At 40.2% G+C, this 25374-nt stretch overlaps 2 protein-coding genes across 3 annotated transcripts; one reads left to right on the top strand and one right to left on the bottom strand.

The window, feature by feature from the left end:
* Positions 1-5557: 5557 nt before the first annotated feature.
* On the top strand, positions 5558-8057 carry LOC121780403 (trihelix transcription factor DF1-like). The gene is made up of 2 exons (XM_042178010.1): positions 5558-6094; positions 6385-8057. The coding sequence occupies exons 1-2, from the start codon at positions 5844-5846 to the stop codon at positions 7757-7759; spliced, it is 1626 nt and encodes a 541-aa protein (XP_042033944.1). The 5' UTR covers positions 5558-5843; the 3' UTR covers positions 7760-8057.
* Positions 8058-8932: 875 nt separating this feature from the next.
* Positions 8933-13349, bottom strand: LOC121779966 (nuclear intron maturase 2, mitochondrial-like). Of its 2 annotated transcripts, XR_006045965.1 has the most exons (3): positions 13197-13349; positions 9679-12591; positions 8933-9206 (listed from the first exon to the last, which is right to left on the bottom strand). XR_006045965.1 is itself a non-coding variant. In XM_042177457.1 (2 exons), exon 2 carries the CDS (start codon positions 12444-12446, stop codon positions 10260-10262), a length of 2187 nt encoding a protein of 728 aa, XP_042033391.1. In that variant the 5' UTR covers positions 12447-12591; positions 13197-13349; the 3' UTR covers positions 9678-10259. The 2 variants fall into 2 exon arrangements, 1 of the variants encoding a protein (XP_042033391.1); XM_042177457.1 differs by lacking the exon at positions 8933-9206 and having other exon boundaries at positions 9678-12591.
* Positions 13350-25374: the final 12025 nt, after the last annotated feature.

The following is a 25374-nucleotide window of genomic DNA, read 5'->3' as shown; positions in this document are numbered from 1 at the left end:
TCCACCGTATTCCAACTCATACTAATTATTTTATTCCAACTCTTGTCAATAATATAAATTGAATGAATCACGTCGTGGTAATAATTGTTTTTTATAGTAATTTATTTATGAGGAGGAAGAGGAGAGCATCATTGTTTTGTTTAGGGTTGATAAATGATAATTTGTATATATGGCGACACGATGAGATTAAAAACGAACTCTTCTCAACATGATATGAGTTACTAAATTGTTTAAATTTGTAAATTTGGTTAAACTGTAGTATATTATTTTAGTTACAATATACAATGTAAATTATAAGAAATAAGATTGGCAACAGACATTCCGTTACTGATCCGATAATAATAGTATCAGATTTTAATCCGATGCTAAATTCCGCTACTATTCCATGAGATTTTTGTAGTGATATATGCACTGCGAAACATAGTACTCCCTTATAAAAATACAAAATTAAAGATACAATTACTTGCATTAGAAAATTTTTAAAAATAATAAAAAAAAAATTGAGGGTGCGAAGAAAAATATTTTTAAGTTGACGAAACAATTGCCTACTACCACAATTTAATTTTTTTTTCTTTCTGGGGCACTTTCATTTGCATCCCTCGATTTTACTTAGGGTATCAAGATTGGTGACACTCTTTAAAGATGGTATATTTAAAACAAAAATTAACGTCCTTTATTAACTAAAAAATATGCTTAGACATTTTTTTGTGATGTTTCTTTATATAGTCATTATGTTTATGTTAAATTAATCTCCAAGTTTATTTTAAATTAACCAATCTATAGCGGAATAAAATTTAAAAAAAAAGTGATGGTCACATTTCTGGATTAATCACGGATCCAATCACACTTGCGACTTGCCTATTTTAATATTCTCAGTATATAATATACATATGCATACCACTGGAAGAATCTATCTGATCTCAATTAAATACAACAATAGGTTATACTCAAATTAAAAATAATTTTTTTATTGGGATCAGAAATCTTTTACTGTTTAGCGTATTAGTACGACATAATCATGGTCAGAACTGCCCTCTTTTGTTTAATTAATTATTATTAAAACAAATGTGTATTCTGTCGAATGTAAGTTTTTTTTTTGTTCCACCCGCTGTAAGGTTTATATTAATTAACTTTACTTTTAGTGTTTTAAAAAAAACTTTACTTTTTGTAATTTAATTTTTATTTTTTCCCGCCACTTCTATTTTACACTTCCCTTTATCATAGGTAGTTTCTTTGTTGAGTCATGTGATATGATCCATTGTTATAGGCATGTAAATATTAGTACTAAATAATTACCAACTATGCACTCAAATTCTTCGTAAAAAATATATGCATACAGTTATTAATTTAAATAGGTTAAATAAAAATAGTTACGAATTTAAATATAATTAAGTTAATCTCCAACACTTACACAATATATTAGTATGATCCCTTTTATTTTTTGTGCTACTTTAATAGGGTCGGTGATGGAGTTATAATTTTAACGCAACTCAGCTATTTCTTATTCATTATTGTTTAAAAAGAACAATTGAAAAGCAATAGAAAACTCATAAGTTTTTTGCAATTCAAACTATTTTTATTTTCTAATATGTTGCTTTATTTGTTTAAACTAATCCCAAGTCAAAATTAAATACTTATTCATAGATGAATTGGGATCATCTGAGGATGGGGGTAAATAATTAGTTGTGTATATTGTATACTATTCCACACTATTGAGAAAAACAAATGTGACAAGTCTTGTTTTCATCATCAATTAATAAGTAGCATTCACCTCAATGTTTATAGACAAATATTAGCGGTGGCCATTTCTCCTTTATTGTTACTTCTCCACCCCTCAAGGCTCAATCTACCCTATTTTTTTCCATTTTGACCCATTACATTTGCACCCCTATTCAAATATTTCGTTTTCTAGTTCAGTTGTAAAACTAAAAAAATTGAATGGTAGTAATAAATATGGTTTTCTTTCTTATTTCCGCATTTATTGGCATATTTATTGATGGGTCCGCCATTTTTCATTTATTTGCGCAATGGTCCAATTTTCTCTATATTTAAATACAAAAGGAAAAACATGGCTTGTCTCTATGGACTTTGCTTGATATTTTTGACTGAAACGTTTATACTTCAAATATCGATATACATTAATTAGAAGTTGATTAATGGAAGTGACGTTTAGTGATTTTTTTGGATATTTTTAGTGTCAAATTGGTAGAGTCTTATTTATACGTGATTTTCTTGAAATTATTTAGAGAATTGGTAATCATGCAATAAGATAAACCAGACCTGTCAAACAAAATATAGGTGCTAATAATTTGTAGGTTTTAAATTTAGGGTTAGTTGGATTAACCAAGAATTAGGATTTAGGGATGATATAAACATGGTAGCCACTATCAATGATCAGAAAGTAAACTGCAGCTGAAATTTAATAAGTACTGAAAATTGCTGCAATTAATTAAGTCTAACACTGGCAGCATTACTGTGCCCAAACTGGCACCTAATTAAAATCAATATTATAAAATTTAATTAACTATTATTAATACGAATTGCTTTAAGAATATGCATGGCTGGCTGGACTGATACTATTACTGTAATATATTTAATTTTTTATAAAAATATGTGAGTATACATATAATATTGCAAATTTTTCTATAAATAGTTTTTGGAATATACATGACAAATTTTGAAACTGTTTACAAATGTAAAATGTACAGTAGCTCTAAATTCTCGAATTAAAAATTCAGATTCTTTAACTGCCCCTGGTAATTTTATTGAAAAATACTATAGAGATTGAATTGTTGAATTATTACTAACGAATTGAGATTGAGACGTAATGACAGATAGTATCTCAGAAGCTTATCGTATTCGTACGTGCATAAAGGCGTGACATTTTGCTTTCAAAAGAGGTACGAGAATTACTACATTCACAACGGAATTACCACTTGAGATATTAATACAATATAGTCTTTTTTTATTATCAACATAAAAATTAGTAAACCGTTATCTTTATTATGCACGCCAAGGAGTAAATATTTATGTTTCTAAGTGAACTCTTTTTGGTCTCTACTCCGGTTCTTGTTTTGATTGCTTCTCCTAGTCGGTTATTCGAAACTTCTGTTTGATGATCTGGACCGATAAAAAATGATGGAAAAATAAAAAAATTTGATCAAATTGTAATTTGGATCGTCCCTTAATTTTAATAATAAATCATAACACCATGAATTTTAACATTTTTCTCAATTTGCCAATAACAAAATATTTAGAATATTGTTGATTTTACACACATATATTCCAAATTAAAGATACGATTGAGTTATTTGTGAGAAAAATGATAATATTCACAGATGATCTTGTTCTAAAAAGACTTTTTTCAGATGACACATTAGATACAATTTAACTCAAATTAGACCTACGCAAATTCATAATCAATTTTCAAAGTCGTGGGGAACCAAAATTTGATGAACATTTATGATATTTTTTTGAAATTTTTTCCTAAAAATTATAGTGCTAATATTTAGTGTAATGTAAGATTATGTACATTCTAACCAGCTGAAATATACTACATTTGTCTCATTAAAAATGAAACTTTTTTACTTTTTAAGTTGTCATATTAAAAATGAAATGTTTCCTAAAATAGAAATAACATCATCTCTGCATTTTCATCTCTCTTACTTTATTTTCTTCTCATTAACTCACAAAACAACACTACATAAAATCTCGTTCCAAAAAATAAATGTTTAATTTCTAATGGGGCGGAGCCGCGGAGGGAGTACAACATTAGTGTTCTTTGAAAAAAAAAATCAATAATAATTCTCGTTTTATATTAATGGTCGTGGTTACTTATACCTCTTAATCTGGAGTATTATTTAAAAGAGAAAAATTTTATCTGCTTAATCACCATGCATGTACAATATTGAATTGACCATATTTATCCTAGCGTCAAATTTCATCCAAATTTCTAATTCACTTAATTTACTAAAATTAAGTTAGATGCGCTATCTTAAATTTTTTCTTCATAAAATAGTTACAAAAAAAGCAAAAATATTTTCGCATATATCGATATTTCATATGTGTGGGTATTAATCAATGTGTGATTAGTGGGGTATTTCAGCTAGATTTTATTGAGATATATACATATATATGTATGATATTTATTTTTCTTCTTCTAATGATCAATCATACATACGATGAAAATTCCAATCCATTTATTACGGTAGGTTGCAACCGAACAGAAACTGGCCACTATTAACTTCTACTCATAAATGACTTCGCCTATTAATATGACCTACACTACACCTAATTAGTTTAATTCAACCCCATGGATCCCACCCTTAAAATGACCTTTTTTTCCACCAAAATTTAAACACAAAAAATATTATTTTATCTACACATAAATATTTATCAAACTGCGTCCACAGATAAATTTCTCAATAATTGCAACATCACCCTCCAGGTGGGCCCCTTGTACAACGTGGCAGCACAAGTACCTGCAATAGTAACAATTACTAGTATATTTTTTCAAAGTTTTTAAACCTCATAATTATTATATTTATCAATTATCAACTAGTTGGAGAGAAAGGGCAATCTAGTCATATAAATAATGGGAGAATCCCGTTTATGAAGCAAATCCCTGATTAGTGATACATTGAGTAATAAAAAAATAAAAAGAAAAATTGATTTAAAAAGGTCATTGGTATACATGTGAGGGGCAATTTGGACATTTCCCAAAGATGCTCATATGTTTAAGCCAAAATAGCTACTGAAATCCGAACGCCTTAAAAAGTAAAGGTGACCTACATTGCCCATCATTTAGCAATATTTATTTATCACCAGTGTCCTGTTCTCGAGTTTAAAACAGAACGAATTTATCACTAAATTACGTATGTACATACGTAATATTACTATATACAAAATTAATTTATTTATCACCGACGTTGTGATCACGGGTTTAAAACCGAACGTAGAATCTACAACTAAATTACGTATGCACATACGTAATATTACTATATGCAAAAATCAATTTGTTTATCACCGCCATTCCAATCTCCTCAATTTTGAGATTACCATCGAACGTAAAGTTCATCACTAAATTACTATGCGCGTCATATCATTATCACTATACGTATCAAACGACTTCAGCACACATAATAAATACGATAGGTGATGTGCCAATTTATCTATTAACGTCATTGCCATCTCGTGAATTTCAAGATTACTATCGAACGCAGAGTCTATCACTAAACTATGTACATATATGCGTAATATCATTTCACATACCAATTGACTTTTGTATACAATTAATCTACCTACGATTAATGTGAGTGCAAATAAATGTTCTAACTGTATGGTTGGCGAGACCGAAGAATTTATTAATCGTTTTTACCATGAAAATCAGGTCAAAATTTGAGAATTTTGATTTCACTTCTCCTAAATCAAATTTCTAACTCTAGTAATGGTAGGGAATAATAATAAGTGGCCCTAATTTCAGGTGATACGTCCATAAAAATATTTAGGGTTGCTAAATAGAGAGGGCAAGCTAGCCAAAGAAAAAAAAAAGATTCCTCAGCTCAAAAAGGAAAAAGAAGAAAATTAACTCTTTTTTTTCCATTTTTTTCCTTCTAATTTTCTAACCTCTCTCTAGTTTAAAATGCAAATTGAGGAGTGTGACAGGCAGATCCCACCGAAATAAATTAAATAAATTCACCACGCTCCCTATCTTGATAAAAACCCACAGAATTCACCTATCATTTGTGATATACTATAATTTTTTTAATTTTTATTTATTTTTATATTTCAGCTGGTAATTAGAGAGCAGCTAGCGCTTGAAGAAACTTGAAGATTCCTTTTACATGATGCTTGGGGTTTCAGGCCTCATCAGCCCAGAGAGCGGCGGAGCTAGCGGCGGCAGCAGCGAGGCTGGCGGCGCGGCGAGTTCCGCCCTCGCGAGCGGCGTGGATGAAAATGAAAAAATTGGCGGCGGCGGCGGAGGAAACCGGTGGCCGAGGCAGGAGACGCTGGCGCTGCTGAAAATTCGATCTGATATGGATGTTACCTTTCGAGATGCGAGCCTTAAAGGGCCATTATGGGAAGAAGTTTCCAGGTAAACTAATTATTCAATTCATTCAATTTTTTCCCATTTTCATTTACTGTTTTGTTTCTCTCAATTCTTGAATTTTCCGTATATGGAATCTTTCAGATCATGATTTTCAGTGAAGCTGCTGCCTTTTTTTTAATCATAAAAAGTGATTTTTCACTGTAAACAGCTTCCTTTTCAAGGAAGCTTATATTCCCTGCCTTTCTCCCTTGAGCTCTGGGTTTGTTTTTCGCTAATTTTAGCAAAAAAAATGAATGCTGATTTTATGTATAGTTAAGGAGGTGTTTGGTGTTCAGGAAAATGGCGGAGCTTGGGTTTCAACGGAGCGCTAAAAAATGCAAAGAGAAATTCGAGAATGTCTTCAAATATCATAAAAGGACCAAAGACGGGCGCGCATCCAAACAAGACGCTAAGGCGTATCGATTTTTCGATCAATTGGAAGCTCTCGAGAATACCTCTCCGAACAATCACCATTTCAGCCCTCCGCCGCCCGCCGCGCCAATGCCGACGCCTGTTGCATCGGCGAGCCCGACGCCGCTGAGCGTAGTGCCTCCGAAAAATATATCCGTTGCGAATCCGAATCCGATAATTACTTCTTCTTCTCCGTTTCAATTGCAACCTCACCAACAGCAGCAGCAATTGCAGCAGATTCCGCCGTATCTGTCGAATTCGACGTCGTCGTCGACTTCCTCCGACGAGGATATACAGCGGAGGAGCGGGAGGAAGAGGAAGTGGAAGGAGTATTTAGAGAAGCTGATGACGGATGTGGTGCAGAAGCAGGAGGATCTGCAGAAGAAGTTTCTAGAAGCTCTGGAGCGGAGAGAGCGCGACCGCATCGCTCGGGAGGAGGCGTGGCGCGTGCAGGAAATGGCGAGGATGAATCGCGAGCACGAACTCCTCCTCCAGGAGAGATCCGTCGCCGCCGCCAAAGACGCCGCCGTCATCTCCTTCCTCCAAAAAGTCACCGGCCAATCCAATCTCCAGATCCCTAATTATTCCCCCATGCCGCCTCCGCAATCGAATCCGAATCCAGCTCCGGCAACGGAGCTGATTCAGATCCAGATCCAGCAAAAAGCAGCGGCATCACCGTCATCTACACCAGCGAAAACACTAGAGATCACGCCGCACAGAGATAACGGCGGCGGAGATGATCACATTTCGCCGAGCTCGTCGTCGAGGTGGCCGAAGGCGGAGGTCGAGGCGCTGATCAAGCTGAGGAAGGATCTGGAAGTGAAGTACCAAGAGAGCGGGCCGAAGGGCCCGCTCTGGGAGGAGATTTCGAAGGCGATGAGCGGGATAGGTTACTGCAGAAGCTCGAAAAGATGTAAAGAGAAATGGGAGAATATCAACAAGTACTTCAAAAAGGTGAAGGAGAGCAACAAGAAACGGCCCGAGGACTCTAAAACATGCCCTTACTTCCACCAGCTCGACGCCATGTACAAGGAGCGGGCCAAGAGCAGCGTCCCCTCCTTCAACCTCGGGCCCATCATGGCCCGGCCCGAACAGCAATGGCCTCAGCAGATGCACGACCAAAATCATGGCAATGAGAGTGATAATCACGACGAGGAGGGCGATGAGAATGAGGACGACGACGAGGAAGTGGGGGATTACGAAATGATCGCGACGAAGCAGCCGGCTAATTCGGTGACGAACGCCGTGGAGGGAGGTTAAAGTTAAAGATGGTGGTCAGAAATTCAGATCAATGGCGGTGAAAAAATGCAGTGAAAAAGATATACTGTGATGGAGAAGAGAGGGGTGTTTTTTTTTTAAATGTTTGTTGCTATAAATTATTGATTACTTTCAGAGGAAATAAACTGAGGGATGTCAAATTAGATTAAGATAATCAGAAGTGGTAATAAGGGGGGATAAACGAGTACTTGTTGTTTTTTTTGGTTCGATTCATTTTTATATTTCATCATGGAGTGTAAATTTCAAATACTATTGGATTGAATGTTTCATTTTCTTTTTTTGGGGGACGAGTAAATATAATGTTTATTTATGAGTGATACATGCCTTCGCGGCAAATTTAGTTAATTCTCCTTTCAAATGGCCGCCCATTGAGAATTAAGAATATAAATCAGCTGTTTATTTTGAAGTTATTCAAATTACTAATTTTGATCAAATTATGGTTAGTTTCGTAAATTAATAAGCTTAATAAAATTTGGTCTAATTTGGTAATTTAAATGACTATTTAACCTGATTTAAATTATTTATATGGTATTGTTGTTAATTTGTTATTGTGTACCTGTTAGTGACAAAGTTATAGTACCATGTTTCATAATTGTATGCATTATAATCTAATACTCAGTATATAATTTATTAGTAAGTCCAATAGTATAAGACAGACTTGGCTTATGAACTGTTGACAAAATTAGAATTTTGAGACCTCTTTTTTCCCTTTCCACAAATCAACTTCTAGCTACTTTACAACCCATGCACTTCACGAATACATTGTTAGTTACATTCCAAATTGTGAAGATTAGATATACTATGTGAGAAAGTGGCTTAATTTGACATTTAAGTCAACTATTTACTAAATATGTATGCTTATAGAGTATTGCAAGACATATTATTTTTTAATGAGGTAAAATACGAAATAAGTCAACAAATAGATAGAAAGATAAAATAAAAAGTTGACCCCAATTTTGTTTTATTAGTTGATTTTATTGTTTTAGATAAGAGCGTCCATCTTCTTTTAACAGCATTGACAAAGAGTAATTTAACTCATTTTCCCTCATTTTTTGTATTAGAATTTTCACTCACTACTCACATTCATACACCAATGAATCAAATATACAGTAGACTTCATCATTACCTTTATTCTTTATTGTGTAGAAAAACATAGATATAACTTCTTGTAGTATAAGATTACTAGAGATATCATGTTAGCATCCATGTATATAAGAAAATGAAAAAGAAAAGAATTGGTTTCAAAATTTTATTTTTTTGTTCAAAATTGATACAGGGCAAAACCAATTGCTCATCTATCTTATTCCTGATTACCTTGCATTCAGCAGCATCTGCATCTGCATCACCCTCTTCATCTTCGGCCTCGTTTCTGGTTGGAGACGAACACAAGCCATGGCCACCTTTAGCACAGCCAGCATCTGCTTTTTTCCTTAATATTGAAATCAATAATTTAGTGAACTACACAACCAATTAGCATAAGTCTTAATAAAAGAATGTAAACATTTGCTTAAATTTCACACAAATTCAGCAATGGATACACAAGTCACACTGCAATTTGAAAAAATTTCAAACAAATTCAGGTACATGCAATTAATTTCACTCTTATCATTTTCTCAACCAAAATTGATAGACCACAATGGCATAGCATTTTGATTCAAAGGCAAAACCACAAAATCATGAAAATAAAATCAAAGGAACTAGGACACAACAACATGTCTATCCACAGAACATAAAGAAATTTCATTTAGAAACTGAAACTTAAGAACGAAAAACGATAAATCACGAAACAACTTTATCGTGCATCAAAAAATTGACACAACAAATCGATTTTTTGTATATAAACTAAACCATGAAAACCTATTAAATACGATTGCATGCAGGAGGGACATAGATAGAAATACCTCTACGTAGATGCTTCACCGTGAGCGGATGGGACCCGTCCTCTTCGTTGTAACTTTGTTAACTGACAACATTAACCACCGTACAGCTACTTTTCTGCCTTTCCAATCCCGGGCCTCCCTTACCTCGACCAAAGCCCTCAGCATGGCAAACACCTTTTTCATTTTTTAGAATCTAAGGTCCAAAGCAAAAAAGAGGTTGAAGAAGCACAGTTGAACTATAAAGGCTATTTGGTATAGCATTAGAATGATAATATCTATATCCAGAATGCCGCAATACCAAACTTAAGCAGATGAAGCATATGAAACAATAATAATTATAAACAAGAACATGTTGAGAGAAAACATATTCATTCATCGCAAGGCTAAAAGCAAACAAGTGAAACAATTTAAACTCTTTTATAATTCCATTCCGAAAACAGGCAGATCAGAGCAGAACTAGTGGAGGCAGATTCGACAATAAACCGTTTCCAATGTTGAAGGAGGAACTGACACGCACTGAAGACATGATAATTGGCACGCTTAAGCTTTCGGGATCTGGAAAAAATATCATAAACAGAAGTACAATAAGCCAGATTCTTTATTTATTCCATAATACATCCTTCCTTGTCGTCCTCAAAGCTTTCATCATTTGAGCTCAATAAGCCAGATTCTTTACTTAATTCATTCTCACTACTTAGTATATGAGGAGCATGATTAACTGAAATGGCATTCCTTTTGTAATTCCACACAAGCATTGAAATATAATCCTGAGGTGAAACCAGGCCACATTCCTTTAGGCAGTCTCGTTGCTCTTCCAGAGTTCTCGAGTCCTCAAGCTTTATATATTCAAGCAATGCTTTCTCATGATCTGGTCTCCAACCTAATGGCAATGGGGAATAGTCTGTTTCAGGTACTAGAGACATTCGGGTATACTGAAGCCCATCTATTGATTCTACAAGACCCATTCTCAATAAATTATGGAACTCTGGTGATTGCCCTTTCTTTTCTTTTAGGGGACGACTCAAATTCCGAGCACCAATCTTGTAAACCTTGGCTCTTGACCTCAGTTTGTATTTGGCAGCATAGAGTTTTGCTAGTGAGCCTCTAAGGATGTATGAACAAAAGTTAACTATTTTCTTCCTGTTATCGGCATATCTGTACCACTCCACCATTGTTGACAAAAACTTATTCATCTGAGCATTTGTGTGAGCCTGTGTAGCATGAAACATTCTAAAACAAGGTTGTGGATCCGGGTCTCTATCTCCCTTGAGAAAACTCAACTTTCTAAATTGTTTAATGCACTGTTTCAAACTAGCTGTAACTGACAACAACGTTCCCACCCCTTTTTCACTGATAATTTTTCCACCAGTAGCTGTATACCGAAGAGTAGGATAAACAACTCTACGGCATAATACATGGTCAAGAAACATAATGCCTTTAGTTATATGCTCGATGGGTAGGCACTCATTATCCAGTTTTAACATATACTTCTCATCACAGAACTCTATCAATTGCTTTCTTAGAGTTGCTGCATCTGCCCTTGGTCCTCTAACTCCAATCAAGATGTGACCACCATAGCGTATGTAATCAATTTTCCGAGTCTTATCTGGCCCACTGGTAGGAACAAATTCCGGCCAAGATGTATTTCCTTGTTCTGCCTCCCCATCAGGACTGTTCCATATGACATCACTAGTTGATGGCTTATAAAACTCCTTAACTTTGTCTTCCATCCAGCGGTCCAATTCATCGAGACATACGTTAGCCAAAAGAGGACTAAGGATTCCACAATGACCCCAAGAAGGATGTATCTCAGCCTCCTCTGGTGCAAACCCGAAAAATGTCTCCAACCAATATGGATCAGGTTTCGGCTCATCCTCTGCCAAAACTCTCTTCTTCTGATACTTCCTCTTCTTTTTCTTTTTCTTTTCTCCATCATCAGGTCTACCTGTAATAACTGGTGTGGTCAATGCAGCCTTTATCAAATCAATCACTTTCTTATCCCTAACATCCCTCATCAGAGCATTGATCACCATTCCAACCTTCATACCATCCAGCACTGAACTCAAATCCCCCTTTATATACCACAAATAACCTGCAAAACTTCTTCTGATCACCCTCAGAACTGTGTGGGCATTCCTTCCGGGCCTAAACGCATATGACTTCTGCGAAAACCTTGCCTCATACACCGGCTCCAAAACCATCAAAAGCACCTCCTGGACAATCTTATCCTGGAAAGGTGAAGGCTGCGTGGTAGTCAAGATTGCCTTAATCTTCCTTTTCGACAAAGACTCATAATCAGTCTTGTCATTGGGAGACCTAATAAAAAATTCCAGCCTAGCCCCCCACTTAAACCTGCAATCAAGGACTGCATTGCGCAGCGCCAACAAATCCTCCAGTGCAGAACGCGTGATGGAGCTACGGGGCATGTATGCCCCAGTCGCATCCGCACACACCTTCTGGTAAGCCAACACCCACAACTCAAACCTTCTCAAATAATTTGTCAAATTAGTAACAGTCTTATCAGGCTCCCTGAAATTCTCAGTCCACATTTGGGAACAAACCGCCACACCATCCTCCTTCATCAAGGTGGCCGGGTCATTTGGATTAGGCGGCAGCCTCGTGAAAGAATAAGCATTGTATGTAAAAGTTCTAAATGAAAAAACATCATTATCATTTCTGGAACGTACATCATTATTCAATTGAGAGTTGATAAATGTTGAACTGCGCGAGAAAACCGTAGCTCTGTTTCTGATTCCTCTACGGCTCCATAATACCACAGTCCGATGCATCTAAATGTTGTACCACCGATAGATAGACTAGGATATATATAAAGCAACAGAAAAACTGGCAGTGAAACAGGAGGCGGCAGAAGACCGGTGGGGTGCAGTTGCAGCGCTTGAGATGTGAAGGGGTTGAAGGTTGTAAGCTGCAGCCCTAAAAAATCAAGGAGCCACATGTAACTAAGTAAGCATAATTCAAATAAACTAAATCAAAATCAATAAAAACATCGACAGTATCGATATCTATATCTATACTAGTATAAAAGCAGAATGTTAGGGAAATTTACAAGATTCGGGGTTGGTCCCTGTATCATTTTTAAATAGGGATTTTATCACGATTTCAACCAAATAAGAAATTCAATTTCACAAATAGCATGAGCATACAAGGTTCCATTGGTGCTAAACCTCTGTCTCCCTAATTTTACCATGTGAAACTCCCAACTGAGCTAAAACAAATTCTACAATCAAAATTGAACAAGAAAACATACATTTAAAATGATTAGTTTGAAGAGAACAGATAACAAAGATATCATCTTTTTAACATCCATGCTTAACTCAACTCTCTTTTCCATTCAAGATTTAATTTTTTATTACACTAAAACCATATCCAAAGTTAACAGGGAGTGTGTATCACTCAAGAATCAAAAGCCCTAATTTTTGTCCCCTTTCAGTTACCTAACCCGAGGTTGAATTTCATCCCATTCTGCCCTCCAATTCACGTATATGAGATGAAATAAGCATGATAGATTGAATTCCTACCTTAAGTTCGAAAATTGGAGCTATGGGTCTAGACTTGAAGCTTTCATTTTCTTCTTCAATGGAGGGGGAAAGAGGGAAATGTAGTGTTAGTGTGTGTTGTGGGGAAGACGATGAAGGGTTTAGGGTTTTCTTTTTTTCACTATCTAGCTAGAGTTTTCTTTATACGGACTGTATTTTATTTTCTTTACACTGTATTTAACTTTATTTTCTATTCTTCTTTTATTTTCTTTAACTAAATCAAATTTAGCATCAACACAGTATTTAAAAAATTTCAATATATAGCTATTTTTTTATAATTTACTAAGTTCCTTTCAAAATTTTCTACAATTAATTTGATCTAGATTTAAATTACAATTTCTTTTTTGACAGATACATGATCAACAAGTCGAATCTCAAACTCTAATTTGTAAATAAAAAAGAATCAGATGGAATGCATTCAGAGAGAGGCGTGAGAGGGTGCGGAAGCAGCAGAGGTGGCCGGCGCTATGAGGAGGCGGGCGACGCCGTGGAGGATGGAGGTGGCTAAGAGAGGCGAGAGATGAGTGAGGTGGCGGGTTTGCAACATAACGAAATGAGCTAATCAACTAAAGCCGCTAATATCAATTTTACCTACTGGCTTTATGATTTGCGTTGTTGAAAGTATATTACTCCCTCAGTCCACCAATAGATGTCTCATTTAGAATAAGAGGTTCATTTGGCAAAAATAGTAAAAGTGGAATAAGATATTTATTGACGAATGATCGGAAATGGAAAAATCAGATATATAATGGCTTACGAAGGGGGTATAAAAATATTTTTTTATTCTAAAATCAGATATCTTTATTTGTTTCTTCGGTATCAGTCTTACTTATATGGGCTTGGATTTGGGCTTGCAATATATTTTAAGATCTTGAATTTTGGCTGATTGATCAGATATTCAAAAGAATAGTACTAATTAATTCTACAAAATTTAGGGCTACACTAGGTGGATGGCCACACGGCCCACACCCCACTACTAATTTCGTCTTCGTCATATATTTCGTGTAGCTATAGGTAGGGATGTCAATGTAATTCGAATCCGCGGGCCGGCCCGAATAACCTGATAAAAATACAGGGTTAGGGTTGTATTTTCACAGCCCGAATTTAAAATCGGGCTATTCGAGCTGACCAGTTCGGGTTGTCGGGTTAGGCGGGCTGACCCGTTCGGGTTACGGGTCGGCCCGTCGGGTTGAATACTTCTGCACAGCGATCAGTTTTTGTAACGATCATAACTTTCTCTACAAAGCTCCGATTGAGGCGTGCAATATATCCACGCGAAGCTCTTTCGAAGAGGAAGAGAATGATATGAATTAGAGGTTTATCAGACTTCAAAATCGCGAGAAACATTGATTCAAATAAGGCTGCTGCACATCCACATATTTTGTGTACATTTTCTAATCCATCTCATTTCTCAACAAACAGATAAACATACCAAGATATAGAAATATAATCAAAATCATCCAAGACAACCCTCTAAAACCATGCAAAATCCAAATACGTCAACCGACTATATAAGATCACGAAAAATATCACTGTGTGGTTCATGGATTCATAAATACTCGTATATAAAAGCTTTCTTTTAGTATATTTCCAATATAATAGTGCAAAGTGTTTTGACGCTGCTTCGTCATTGAATTATGCGTACTTTGATGATTCTTAAAACAAAGATAAATTATTATTTGACTTATTTACAGCTGGAATAAATTTAATTTGACCAATCATAAATCAAGAAAACTTAGAGTTACTCCAATTAGCTAGCATCTTCATAATTCACTCTTTAACAATTCAAAATATTTTTGTTACATCTAATGCATCTCTCACGTTATGAAAATTTTATTTAATTTTCTACGAATTGATTTATGTTTGAATTTTGAAACAAAGTGTTGATTTATGTTTTAAATACATAAAAATAAACATACTATTGATAGATATTTTGTAAATAATTATGTAATGAATAAGTTATTTAAATTTAAATAACTTAATCTTTTTTAAAATTATTAAAGAAAATTAAAAATATGTATTTCATTGTTGAATGATTAATTAAAAATATGTATATAATTAAAGAAAATTTAAAATACGTATTATTTTTTGAAAATATTAAAAGAATTAAAAATACGCATTGGCCTGAATAACCCAGTGGGTTAGCCCGAAACCCGAAGGGTTAGGGTTAGGGTCGAACTTTTATAACCCGAATAACCCGTACTCGAATGTCCCGACAACCCGAACGGGTTGGCCCGATTGACATCCCTAGGCTTATATGTTTTATTTTACTTTTATCTATATTCAGTAAATAGTACTCCTCCCGTCTTATTTTAGGAATCTCATTTAAGTACAAAATGAATTTGAAAAAATTGTAAAAGAAAGTTAATGAAAAAAGATAGTGAAATGTAGATTCTACTTTTACATATTAGATTTATAATAAAATTTGAGTGGAAAAAAGGTGGTGGAATGTGTGGCCTATTACCATTTATGAAATATTCTAACCGGGACTCCTAAAGTGGGATACCAAAAATGATAAACCGAGACTCCTAAAGTGGGACAGAGGAAATAATACATTTCTCTAAGTCATTCCATTAATTTACATTTAATTATAAATATAAAAATAAAATTCACGCTCTATTAATCCTTTTCCTCCACGTTTCTTCATATTTTTAAAACTCGTGACATCAAAAAGGAAAATGTGTGTTGGCGGATGAGAGACTACTAGTGTATGGATAGTGATGGGGTACGAACTAAACCCTAATGGCAAGCCCAATAACAGTGACGGCCCATCAGCCCAGAGCCCAAGAAAGAGTATCTGTTCGGCACCAAAGAGTTCGGCACGACCAAAGAGTTCGGACTCAGCCTACAGCTCGGTAAAAGCCGACCAGTCAAGCTCTCCTCTCAGATCGGCAAGAGCTGATCGGTAAAGTCCAGCAGTTCGGTCTCAGCATTCGACCGAACTAGGAGTTAGTGGACTCATGAAAAGCCTCCACGACCTCCGCTATACCCACGATCTATTTAGTGGTACGAAGCAGTTATTGAGCAGTTATTGCTCACCCACGATCTTGTTAGTGGGGCTGCAAACCACGATCTTAGTTCAATGTATAAATAGAACTTAGATCAGATAGAAAAAGGTTAAGCTCTCTAGAGATAAAATACCATATAGCAAGTCTGTGTTGTAAGCTGTAACCCCAGATCAAGCAATACAATCTTGCCCTCCCTTCTTCCCGTGGACGTAGATTTACTTCAGTAAATCGAACCACGTAAATTCTTTGTGTCGTAATCTTCATTCTCTACCAGCATTTACTAACATCAGAAATTCGCGGATCCATCACTGGCGCCGTCTGTGGGAAGCAGAGAACAAAATTTGTGATAAAGCGAATTTTTGATCCATTCTTTCCACCCAAAAAATGCATACCAGATCGCAGAGTACCCGTATTCCTGCCCGTGAGAACCAGGAGGAAGTCAATCCATCCCGTAGGTCTGGAAAACAGCCTAGGGATAAATCCACCACCAGTTCTCATGGCGAAGGATCAAGCCGCTCCAAAAATCGTCCCACTGAGTCTTCCCAGCAGCCCGATTTGAATGAGGCTGTCAAGCAGTTTTTGGCGGCGAAGCAGGAGGAATTCTTAACCTTCCTGCGAAAAAGCCAAAAGCAGCCGGAGACGAAAACGGCGGATTCTCCTTCTCCCTCCGCACAAGAAAGTCACTACCGCAGTAGTGTCGCATCTCCCAGGAGAAAGAATCCCCGTCCCCAACATGTTCCAGTTCCTCCTCGGTACCGGAATCACAGGAGAACTCAATCTCCTCCATACCGACGAGATATCGGATTCGCCGTGTACGGAGCACTGAAGACTCCGTTCTCGGACGACATCACCCGAACTCCCCTACCACAGAACTACCGAACTCCGTCGATGACTTACGACGGGCTCGTGGACCCTCACGATTTCTTGGGGCGCTATCAATATAACATGGCGAACCAGGGTCTCAACGAGGTCCACATGTGCAAGCTGTTTCCCGAGCTGCTCATCGGGAACGCGAGAAGGTGGTTCGATAGCCTCCCCCAGGGCAGCATCAGATCTTACCGAGATCTAATGGATGCCTTCCACAGGAGGTTCTTTCAGAAAGCGGAAGCCCGAATCACTTCGGCTCAGCTGCTTTCCATTCGTCAAGGTCGCGACGAAAAAATCAGCGACTTTATGACAAGATTCCACATGGAATGCCTGCAAGTAGACGATCTCAACGATCTGCTTGTCATCTCGGCATTCCAAAATGGAATCCTGCCCGGAGCTCTCTACAGGAAGCTCGTTGAGTGCGGTCCGCAGACAGCTCAGGAAATGTGGGACATTGCGGACCAGTACTCCCGGGCCGATGAGGCAGACCGTCGCAAACGGTCGTTAGACAGCTCATCGACCCGAGGAGACAGAAGGAAGCCCGATCATAGCGATCAAGGGCATCCTCGCCGGACTCCATTTGAAAGAATTCAAAGGGCTCCGGTGCAAGACAGATTGGGACCTCGTCTCAATCCCGAGAAGTCGCTCGCTCAGTTCGTACCGCTGAACAAGCCGAGAGCGGAAATTTTCGAACTGCACTCTGACCTATTCGAAAAGCCAAAGCGGATGACGAAATCAGTCGCGCGCCGACCACAGGATAGCTACTGCTCCTACCATCAAGACCACGGTCACGATACTGAGGAGTGCAGAAACTTGGCTGCAGGTATCGATGTTCTTGTGAAGGCAGGGACATTGAAAAAATACCGAAGCAAGCAGCCAAAGAAGAATAAAAAGCAGAGTGGTGCGAACTGCGCTCCTCAGGATCCGAAAAGGCAGCCGGATCCCGAAGACGATGACGAGCCGCAATATGATGGAGTAATCCAGACTATTGACGCGCTCCCTGCCGGGAAGACCAAGTCGTCCCTAAAGTCAGAACGCAGAGGCTCCAATCGAGAGGAGCCAACGCATAAAAGGCTGAAGCAGGACGAAGTGATTACGTTCTCGGCTGCTGATCCCGTCCCGGCCATCTCTCCTCACCAAGACGCCATTGTCATCCAAGCCGGAGTGGCAAACAAACTGATCCACAGGGTGTTTGTGGATACAGGAGCGTCGGTTAGCATTCTTTTTAAAGAGTGCTTCGACAAACTAGAAGTGGACCCAGCTCGGCTCAGTCCGGCTCCGCTTCCCCTGAAGAGCTTCACCCAGGAGGACACCCGCCCTGAAGGTATTATCAGCCTTCCGATCACGGTGGGGAAAGCGCCTACTAGCTCCAGTACGATGATTGAGTTTTTCGTGGTGAAAGCTCGGTCCCCGTACAACGTCATCCTGGGAAGAGACTGGCTCAACACAGTTCGGGCCGTTTGCTCCACCTATCACCTCACCATCAAGATCCCTACTAAAGGAGGGATAGCGGTCATCCGAGGTGACCAAAAGAGAGCAAAGGAATGTCTGCAAATTGCGCTTAGAAGTGCCGAGCAGTCAGATCGGCACCACCAAGCATAGCAATCACAGCAGCCGGAGTCAGAGGCGATGACCGAAGTCATACCGGAGCCGAACTCGATGACAGTTCAGCTGTACGAAGACGATCCATCCAGAACGGTTAAGATCGGCTTCGCGGGAACGCCCCTACTTCGGGAAAAAACCATCCAGCTCCTCAAGGAGTATAAAGACGTCTTTGCATGGTCTCCGTTGGACATGACCGGAGTGCCCCCCGAGGTAATCACTCATCGGTTAAATATTGATCCTTCAGTCCGGCCGATAAAACAGAAGCAAAGACTCTTTGCGGCAGAACGAAGTCAAGTCATCCATGACGAAGTCCGTCAATTATTGAAGGCGGATGTGTTATTCGAAGTGAAGTATCCTTCGTGGGTGGCCAATCCTGTCATGATCAAGAAAAAGGAAGGAGGATGGCGGATGTGCATAGATTTCACCGATCTAAATAAGCACTGTCCCAAAGATTGCTATCCCCTTCCGAACATAGATAAAAAAGTAGAAGCTTTGATAGGCTTTGAAATTTTTTGTTTTCTTGATCTGTACAAAGGATACCATCAAGTTTTAATGGATGAGATTGACGCTTCAAAAACGGCCTTCATTACTGATTTCGGCATTTTCGCTTATAAAAAGATGCCATTCGGTTTAAAGAATGCCGGAGCCACTTATCAAAGGATGGTAGACAAGCTTTTTCGGCACCTGATTGGAAAGGAGGTCGAAGTGTATGTTGACGATATAGTCGTCAAAAGCAAAAGCACTTCGGAGTACGAGCACAACCTCAAGTCCACTCTCAACGTGCTCAAGAAAGCCAACCTCAAACTTAATCCCCAAAAGTGTACCTTTTTGGTAGATTCGGGAAAGTTTCTGGGTTGTTGGGTTTCAAAGGACGGACTCAAGGCAAACCCCTCAAAAGTTCAAATCGTTCAGAACATGGCAATGCCGAAGTCCATACATGACGTGCAAAGGCTAACCGGATGTCTAGCCGCACTGAATCGATTCCTTTCCCAAGCAGCCGAAAAGCAACTGCCGTTCTTCAAGGTGTTGAAAAAGGCACCAAAGTTCGAGTGGGGAGCCGAGCAGAAAAAGGCCTTTGACGAGCTCAAAAGTTATCTAGCCGAGCTTCCTATTCTCTCTGCTCCAACCGAAGCCGAAGTAATATTCTTATACTTAGCGGCATCGGATCAAACCATCAGCGCGGTGCTTGTACGAGAAGAAGGCCTAAAGCAGCTTCCCATCTATTTTACAAGCCGAGCATTAAGAGGTCCAGAAACCAGGTATCAACCACTGGAAAAGATTGCTCTGGCATTAGTAAATGCAGCAAGGAGACTGCGGCCATACTTCTATGCTCACAAGGTATGCGTCTTAACTGATCTGCCACTTCGGCAAGTGTTGACCAAACCAGAAGCATCAGGCAGAATCGCCAAGTGGGCTATAGAGTTGGGAGAGCACACAATTGAATATCTACCTCGGAAAGCCATCAAGGGACAAGCCTTGGCAGATTTTCTTGCGGAAGCAAAGTTCGATCAAGCAATTCCTGTTATTGCCGAACAGAAGAATTCTGCCAATACCGAACTAGCACAGCCATTGGAATCCGAAGTAGAGCCGCCGGACTGCTGGAGCGGATTCGTAGATGGAGCTTCAAACAAGATGGGAAGTGGAGCTGGTATTCTACTTGTCGCTCCCGACGGACACGAGGTAACCTACTCACTTCGGTTCCTATTCCCCACTACTAATAATGAAGCCGAGTACGAAGCCCTCCTGGCCGGACTCCAGTTAGCGCAAAGTCTGCTCGTCAAATCTCTCAAAGTCCATTGTGATTCACAAGTCATAGTAAATCACATGTTGGGTACAAGTGAAGCTCGTGACGAGAGAATGAAGAAGTATTTGGACAAAGCGCGAAGCATCAGCCGAAGTTTCTCCTATTTTCGGATAATCCGCATTCCTAGAGCGGAAAATAGCCGAGCAGATACCTTAAGTAAGTTGGCCTCAGATCCGAGCTCAAAGGCGGAAGAATTAATGCATCGAAGCATTGATGAAGCCGAGGTACATTCAGTATCCAGCTCGCCGAACTGGATGACGCCGATCTTGCAGTATCTGGATCAAGGACAATTGCCCGAGGATAAGAGAGAGGCTCGGAAGATCACGTGCCGAGCACTTCGGTACGAACTTCATGAAGGAGTCCTCTTTAGAAAGTCTTACCTCCAGCCGTTATTGCGGTGCGTAGGACCAGAAGAGACGGACTACATCCTCAGAGAAGTTCATGAAGGGTCGTGCGGTAGCCACATCGGAGCCAGAGCTTTAGCTAAAAAAGTTCTGAGATGGGGATATTATTGGCCAACCATGGTACAAGAGGCAGTGCAGCTCGTCAAGAAGTGTACGAAGTGCCAAATTCATGCAAATGTCCCAAGGATGCCGCAGACCGATCTATACACTATGCAAAGCCCTTGGCCTTTCATGCAATGGGGCATAGACATAGTGGGACCACTTCCTCAAGCTCCTCGGCAAATGAAATTCCTTATCGTTGCCGTGGACTACTTCACGAAGTGGGTGGAGGCGGAACCATTAGCTACGATAACGAGCTCAAAGGCATTGGACTTCGTCTGGAAGAACATAGTGTGCCGATTTGGCATACCCCACATCCTCATCTCGGATAATGGGACTCAGTTCACCGACAAGACGTTCAAGAATTGGTGCCAAGAGCTGAACATTCAACAGCGGTTCACTTCGGTCTCCCATCCCCAAGCAAACGGACAAACGGAAGTAACGAACCGGATTCTGGTGAAAGGGTTAAAAGCTCGGTTAGAACAAGCCAAAGGACAATGGGTAGAAAATCTCCCTCAAGTCCTATGGTCCTACCGAACTACACCCAAAACCTCCAACGGTGAAACTCCGTATAGTCTGGTGTATGGCACTGAAGCCGTAATTCCGGTGGAGATCGGCGTACCCAGTCCCCGAACTCTAAATTTCTCCTCAGAAATGAATGACGACGGACTGAGAGCAGAACTAGATCTCGCCGAAGAAAGAAGAGAATTGGCGTGCATAAAAGCAGCCAAGTATAAGGAGCAAGTAGCCCGGTATTATAACCAAAGGGTGAAAAAGCTTCAATTTCAAGTGGGAGATCTCGTCTTGAGAAACAACGAAGTAAGCCGAGCAGAAAAGCTGGGCAAACTCGAACCCACATGGGAGGGTCCATATCGGGTGTCAGAAGTCCTCGGCAAAGGGTCTTATAAATTGACTCACATGTCAGGAGAACAAGTACCCCGAACATGGCACGTCTCCAACCTCAAGAAGTTCCACTTGTAAGAGACAAAGGTCCGGTCAGTCCGTCTCGTGTCTAGTTCGGTCATAGGGGTATATGTTTTTATTTGTTTGTTTTTTACTTGTACCTTTTACTTGTCGTTTTATAAAAAGTTTAAAGTTTTTTTCTTTCATCTTTTTCATTTTTTCTCTATGTGTTTTGTCTCTATGTGCTTGTCGTCTCTTACAAATGGTACCAAGGTATATCGTTCTTTAAAGACTGATCCCCTTTTTAGATCGATTATTAAAGACTATTGTGAGTCCAAGCTTCTAAGGAGGATATAAGACCACAATTCAGCTTAACAAGCAGTCCGTCTGAAACGAACTGCAATAAGCCAACGATTGTGAGTCCAAGCTTCCAAGGAGGATACAAGACCGCAATTCAGCTTAACAAGCACTTCGTCTGAAACGAACTGCAATAAGCCAACGATTGTGAGTCCAAGCTTCAGGAAGATACAAGACCACAATTCGGCTTAAGAAATAAGCACTTCGTCTGAAACGAACTGCAATAAGGGAAAGTCCGATCCACGCGATAAACCTCGCCGAATTAGGACGACCAAGTTCGGTCAAAGAAGTTTACCTCATAAGACCGGGGACGACCATGTCTAGTCAAAGAGGTTTACTGCATAAGACCACTTCGGTTAACTGGGAAAGTCCGATCCACGCGATAAAACTCGCCGAATTAGGACAAGGGAAAGTTCGATCCCGGCGACAAAAATCGCCAAATTAGAACACAAACCAAGTCCGGTCAAAGATGTTTATTTCATCAGACCAAAGACGAGTCCGGTCAAAGATGTTTATTTCATCAGACCAAAGACGAGTCCGGTCAAAGATGTTTATTTCATCAGACCAAAGACGAGTCCGGTCAAAGATGTTTATTTCATCAGACCAAAGACGAGTCCGGTCAAAGATGTTTATTTCATCAGACCAAAGACGAGTCCGGTCAAAGAAGTTTACTTCATAAGACCAAGGACCAAGTCCGGTCAAAGAAGTTTACTTCATAAGACCGAGGACAAGTACGATGAAATTTTTTCGCTAAGCTGTAAATACAGTGTTAGAAGCGAAAACAAAATTTCATTTTTCAAATCTTGTTCGGCATACAACTCCGCTACCCTACAAAATGGCGTTACGCTATTACAAAGGACTATTCTACTGTCCAGGGTTGCTGAAGTTAAGCCACCTATCTGCAAAATCCTCTGGAAGCCGAGTTCGGTTGTTCCGAGCAGATGAAGAATAAGCAGGTCGACGAGATGCTATCCTCGACCCAACGCCTCTTCCCCGAGCCCGAGAAGTCCTAACACCTCGGCGATGAAGAGTCTCTGCAATAAGCATCTGCTGATCTTGCTCGCTCATAGTCACAACTCCTCGGCGAATTTCAGTCCGTCCCTGTCTTGACGATTCCGGTTGCTCCTGAGCCCGTTCTCGTCTTGACGTTTCCGGCTGTTCCGGAGTTCGTTGTTGACTGGGAGTAGGATTTTGAACAAGGGAACCAGAGGTTTGATCTGGAGTGCGAGCATCTGTTGGCACGATATGCCGAAGGAATCTTTCTATGGAGGGGCGCCGAGAAAGAACAATGTTGTACCGAGAAGCCCAGCGCCGCAATGATTTCACAACTTGTTGGCAAGCCGAGCTCTCCAGCGCATTGTTCCTCCGGAGTACATGATATTCCTCCCACAGTTCGTCAACTCGACTCTGAACATCTGATATGGTCACTCCCCCGCGCACACGGATGTAATCCTCGTACGCAGTCCTCTCAGCAATGGTCGTATTCAGCTCGGCCTCCAGATCCTTCTTATCGGACTCTAAGTCCTTATTATCGGCCTCCAGCTTCACTAAACGAGCCAGAAGCTCGTCATTCTTCGTCTGATCGGCTATAGCTCTTTTCTCAGCTTCGTCTAAAGCCGAAGAGTACAGTCGTTTCCAGTGAAGTATCTCCATCTCCTTGAGTACAAAGCAGCTATATTAGTTCGGCAGCTGTACCGAGCAGATAGTAAAATACAACAGGAATAAAGGCGAGTACGAAAAGCTATACGAAGACAAGTGTAGAGAATTTTTCATTCACAAGGAAAATTTTTACACTAGGAGGGCTTCAAGGCCATTTTACAAGGAAGAAACTAGACTAAGAGAAGGGAGACGAAATCATACTCCGCCAGCTTCGTCTCCGGCTCCTTGGTCTGGTTCAGCTTCTTTCTCCTGAGCTACCTCAGCCTCGGCCTCGCATCCTGCCGGCCTCGCCTCCGCCTCCTGATCGGCTTCCTTCTCCGGATGCCCGGCCCGCTCGACTTCGGCCTCCAGCTCCAGCGACTCGGCCTCACCCTCTCCGTTGTAAGTCGAAGCGGGTGAAACGGGTCCCACGGAGGCAAAGATAGCCTCCAGGTTCTCGTCCCGATCAGCTCGACAACTCCGGACTCGGTCTGCAGAAAGCAGGACCGAGGATGAAGCGAGCTCCTCAAGGAGCGGCAGATTCTGAAGCCGAGCTGCTATCTCACGGCTGTACAGAGGCAGCACGACGTCGGCCCCCTGCTCGCCCTTATCGGTAATTAGCCTTACCAGACTACCGACAAAGGCCGAGAACTGGCTGCTCAAAAAGAGTTTCTCCGTGTAAACACGGAGAGCCTCCCCCTGGGCAGCCACGGCGGCAGCCTCCTTCTGAGCCTCCCGGTGCTTCGTCTGCTCTTGCAGGATGATGAGCTGGTTTTTGGCTGACCGGGCTTCATCCTGAGCCGAGATCCTAGCAGCTCGGGCCCTCTCAAATTTGGCCTCAGCCTGTTCGGCCAGACTACGAGCAAGATGCAACTTCTTCTGCATCTCCTCGTAGTCGTGGGATGCTTTGGAGAGCTCCACGGAGACGAGCTTGGCTCTCTGAAGATGAACAAGGAAAAAACTCAACAGAATGGCCATCAAAAAATGTGGAAAAGAAGCCAAGTCAGAAAGCTTACCTCCACAAAATTTGTCGGCCATTGAAAAGGCTCAGGGACGTGTTCCGGGATGTCTGCAACCACCTCGGAGATGACCAGGTCTTTCCCCGGCACTCTTGGGGACTCATGAAATTTCCCCTTCCCTTTAGCCGAACACGACTCCGGCACTTTCGGATCCGAAGAAGAGGTTTTTTGCCTCTTCGGATTCTCCTCGGCTTCAGATGCCGAGCGAGGGGCTCTCTGCCTCTCCGGCTCCACAAGCTCGGAGGACTTTCGGATAGCCTTATTCAGCATGTACACTGCCAAACAGCAAGAAAGCAAAGTCAGATTTTCTTCGTTAAAGCAGTAGAGCATAAAGATAAAGAGAAATCCTCACCCTCGGCCTCTTCGTCCGAAGACGAGATGTCGAACACGACGTCGCCCTTGACGAGCTCAGACTCCGTGTATTGTTTCCTAACTATGGGAATCTTGTTGAGCTCG

This window comes from Salvia splendens, chromosome 19, assembly GCF_004379255.2.
Source record: "Salvia splendens isolate huo1 chromosome 19, SspV2, whole genome shotgun sequence".
Lineage (NCBI taxonomy): Eukaryota > Viridiplantae > Streptophyta > Magnoliopsida > Lamiales > Lamiaceae > Salvia > Salvia splendens.
The sequence above is the reverse complement of the archived record's forward strand: the minus strand, read 5'-3'. Positions and strand labels throughout refer to the sequence as shown.

Bases quoted from the DNA above. Each gene is read 5' to 3' on its own strand.
- LOC121780403 (XM_042178010.1), top strand. From the start codon at position 5,844: ATGATGCTTGGGGTTTCAGGCCTCATCAGCCCAGAGAGCGGCGGAGCT. The intron at 6,095-6,384 runs GTAAACTAATTA...TTTGGTGTTCAG, and splicing joins TTATGGGAAGAAGTTTCCAG to GAAAATGGCGGAGCTTGGGT.
- LOC121779966 (XM_042177457.1), bottom strand. From the start codon at position 12,446: ATGCATCGGACTGTGGTATTATGGAGCCGTAGAGGAATCAGAAACAGA.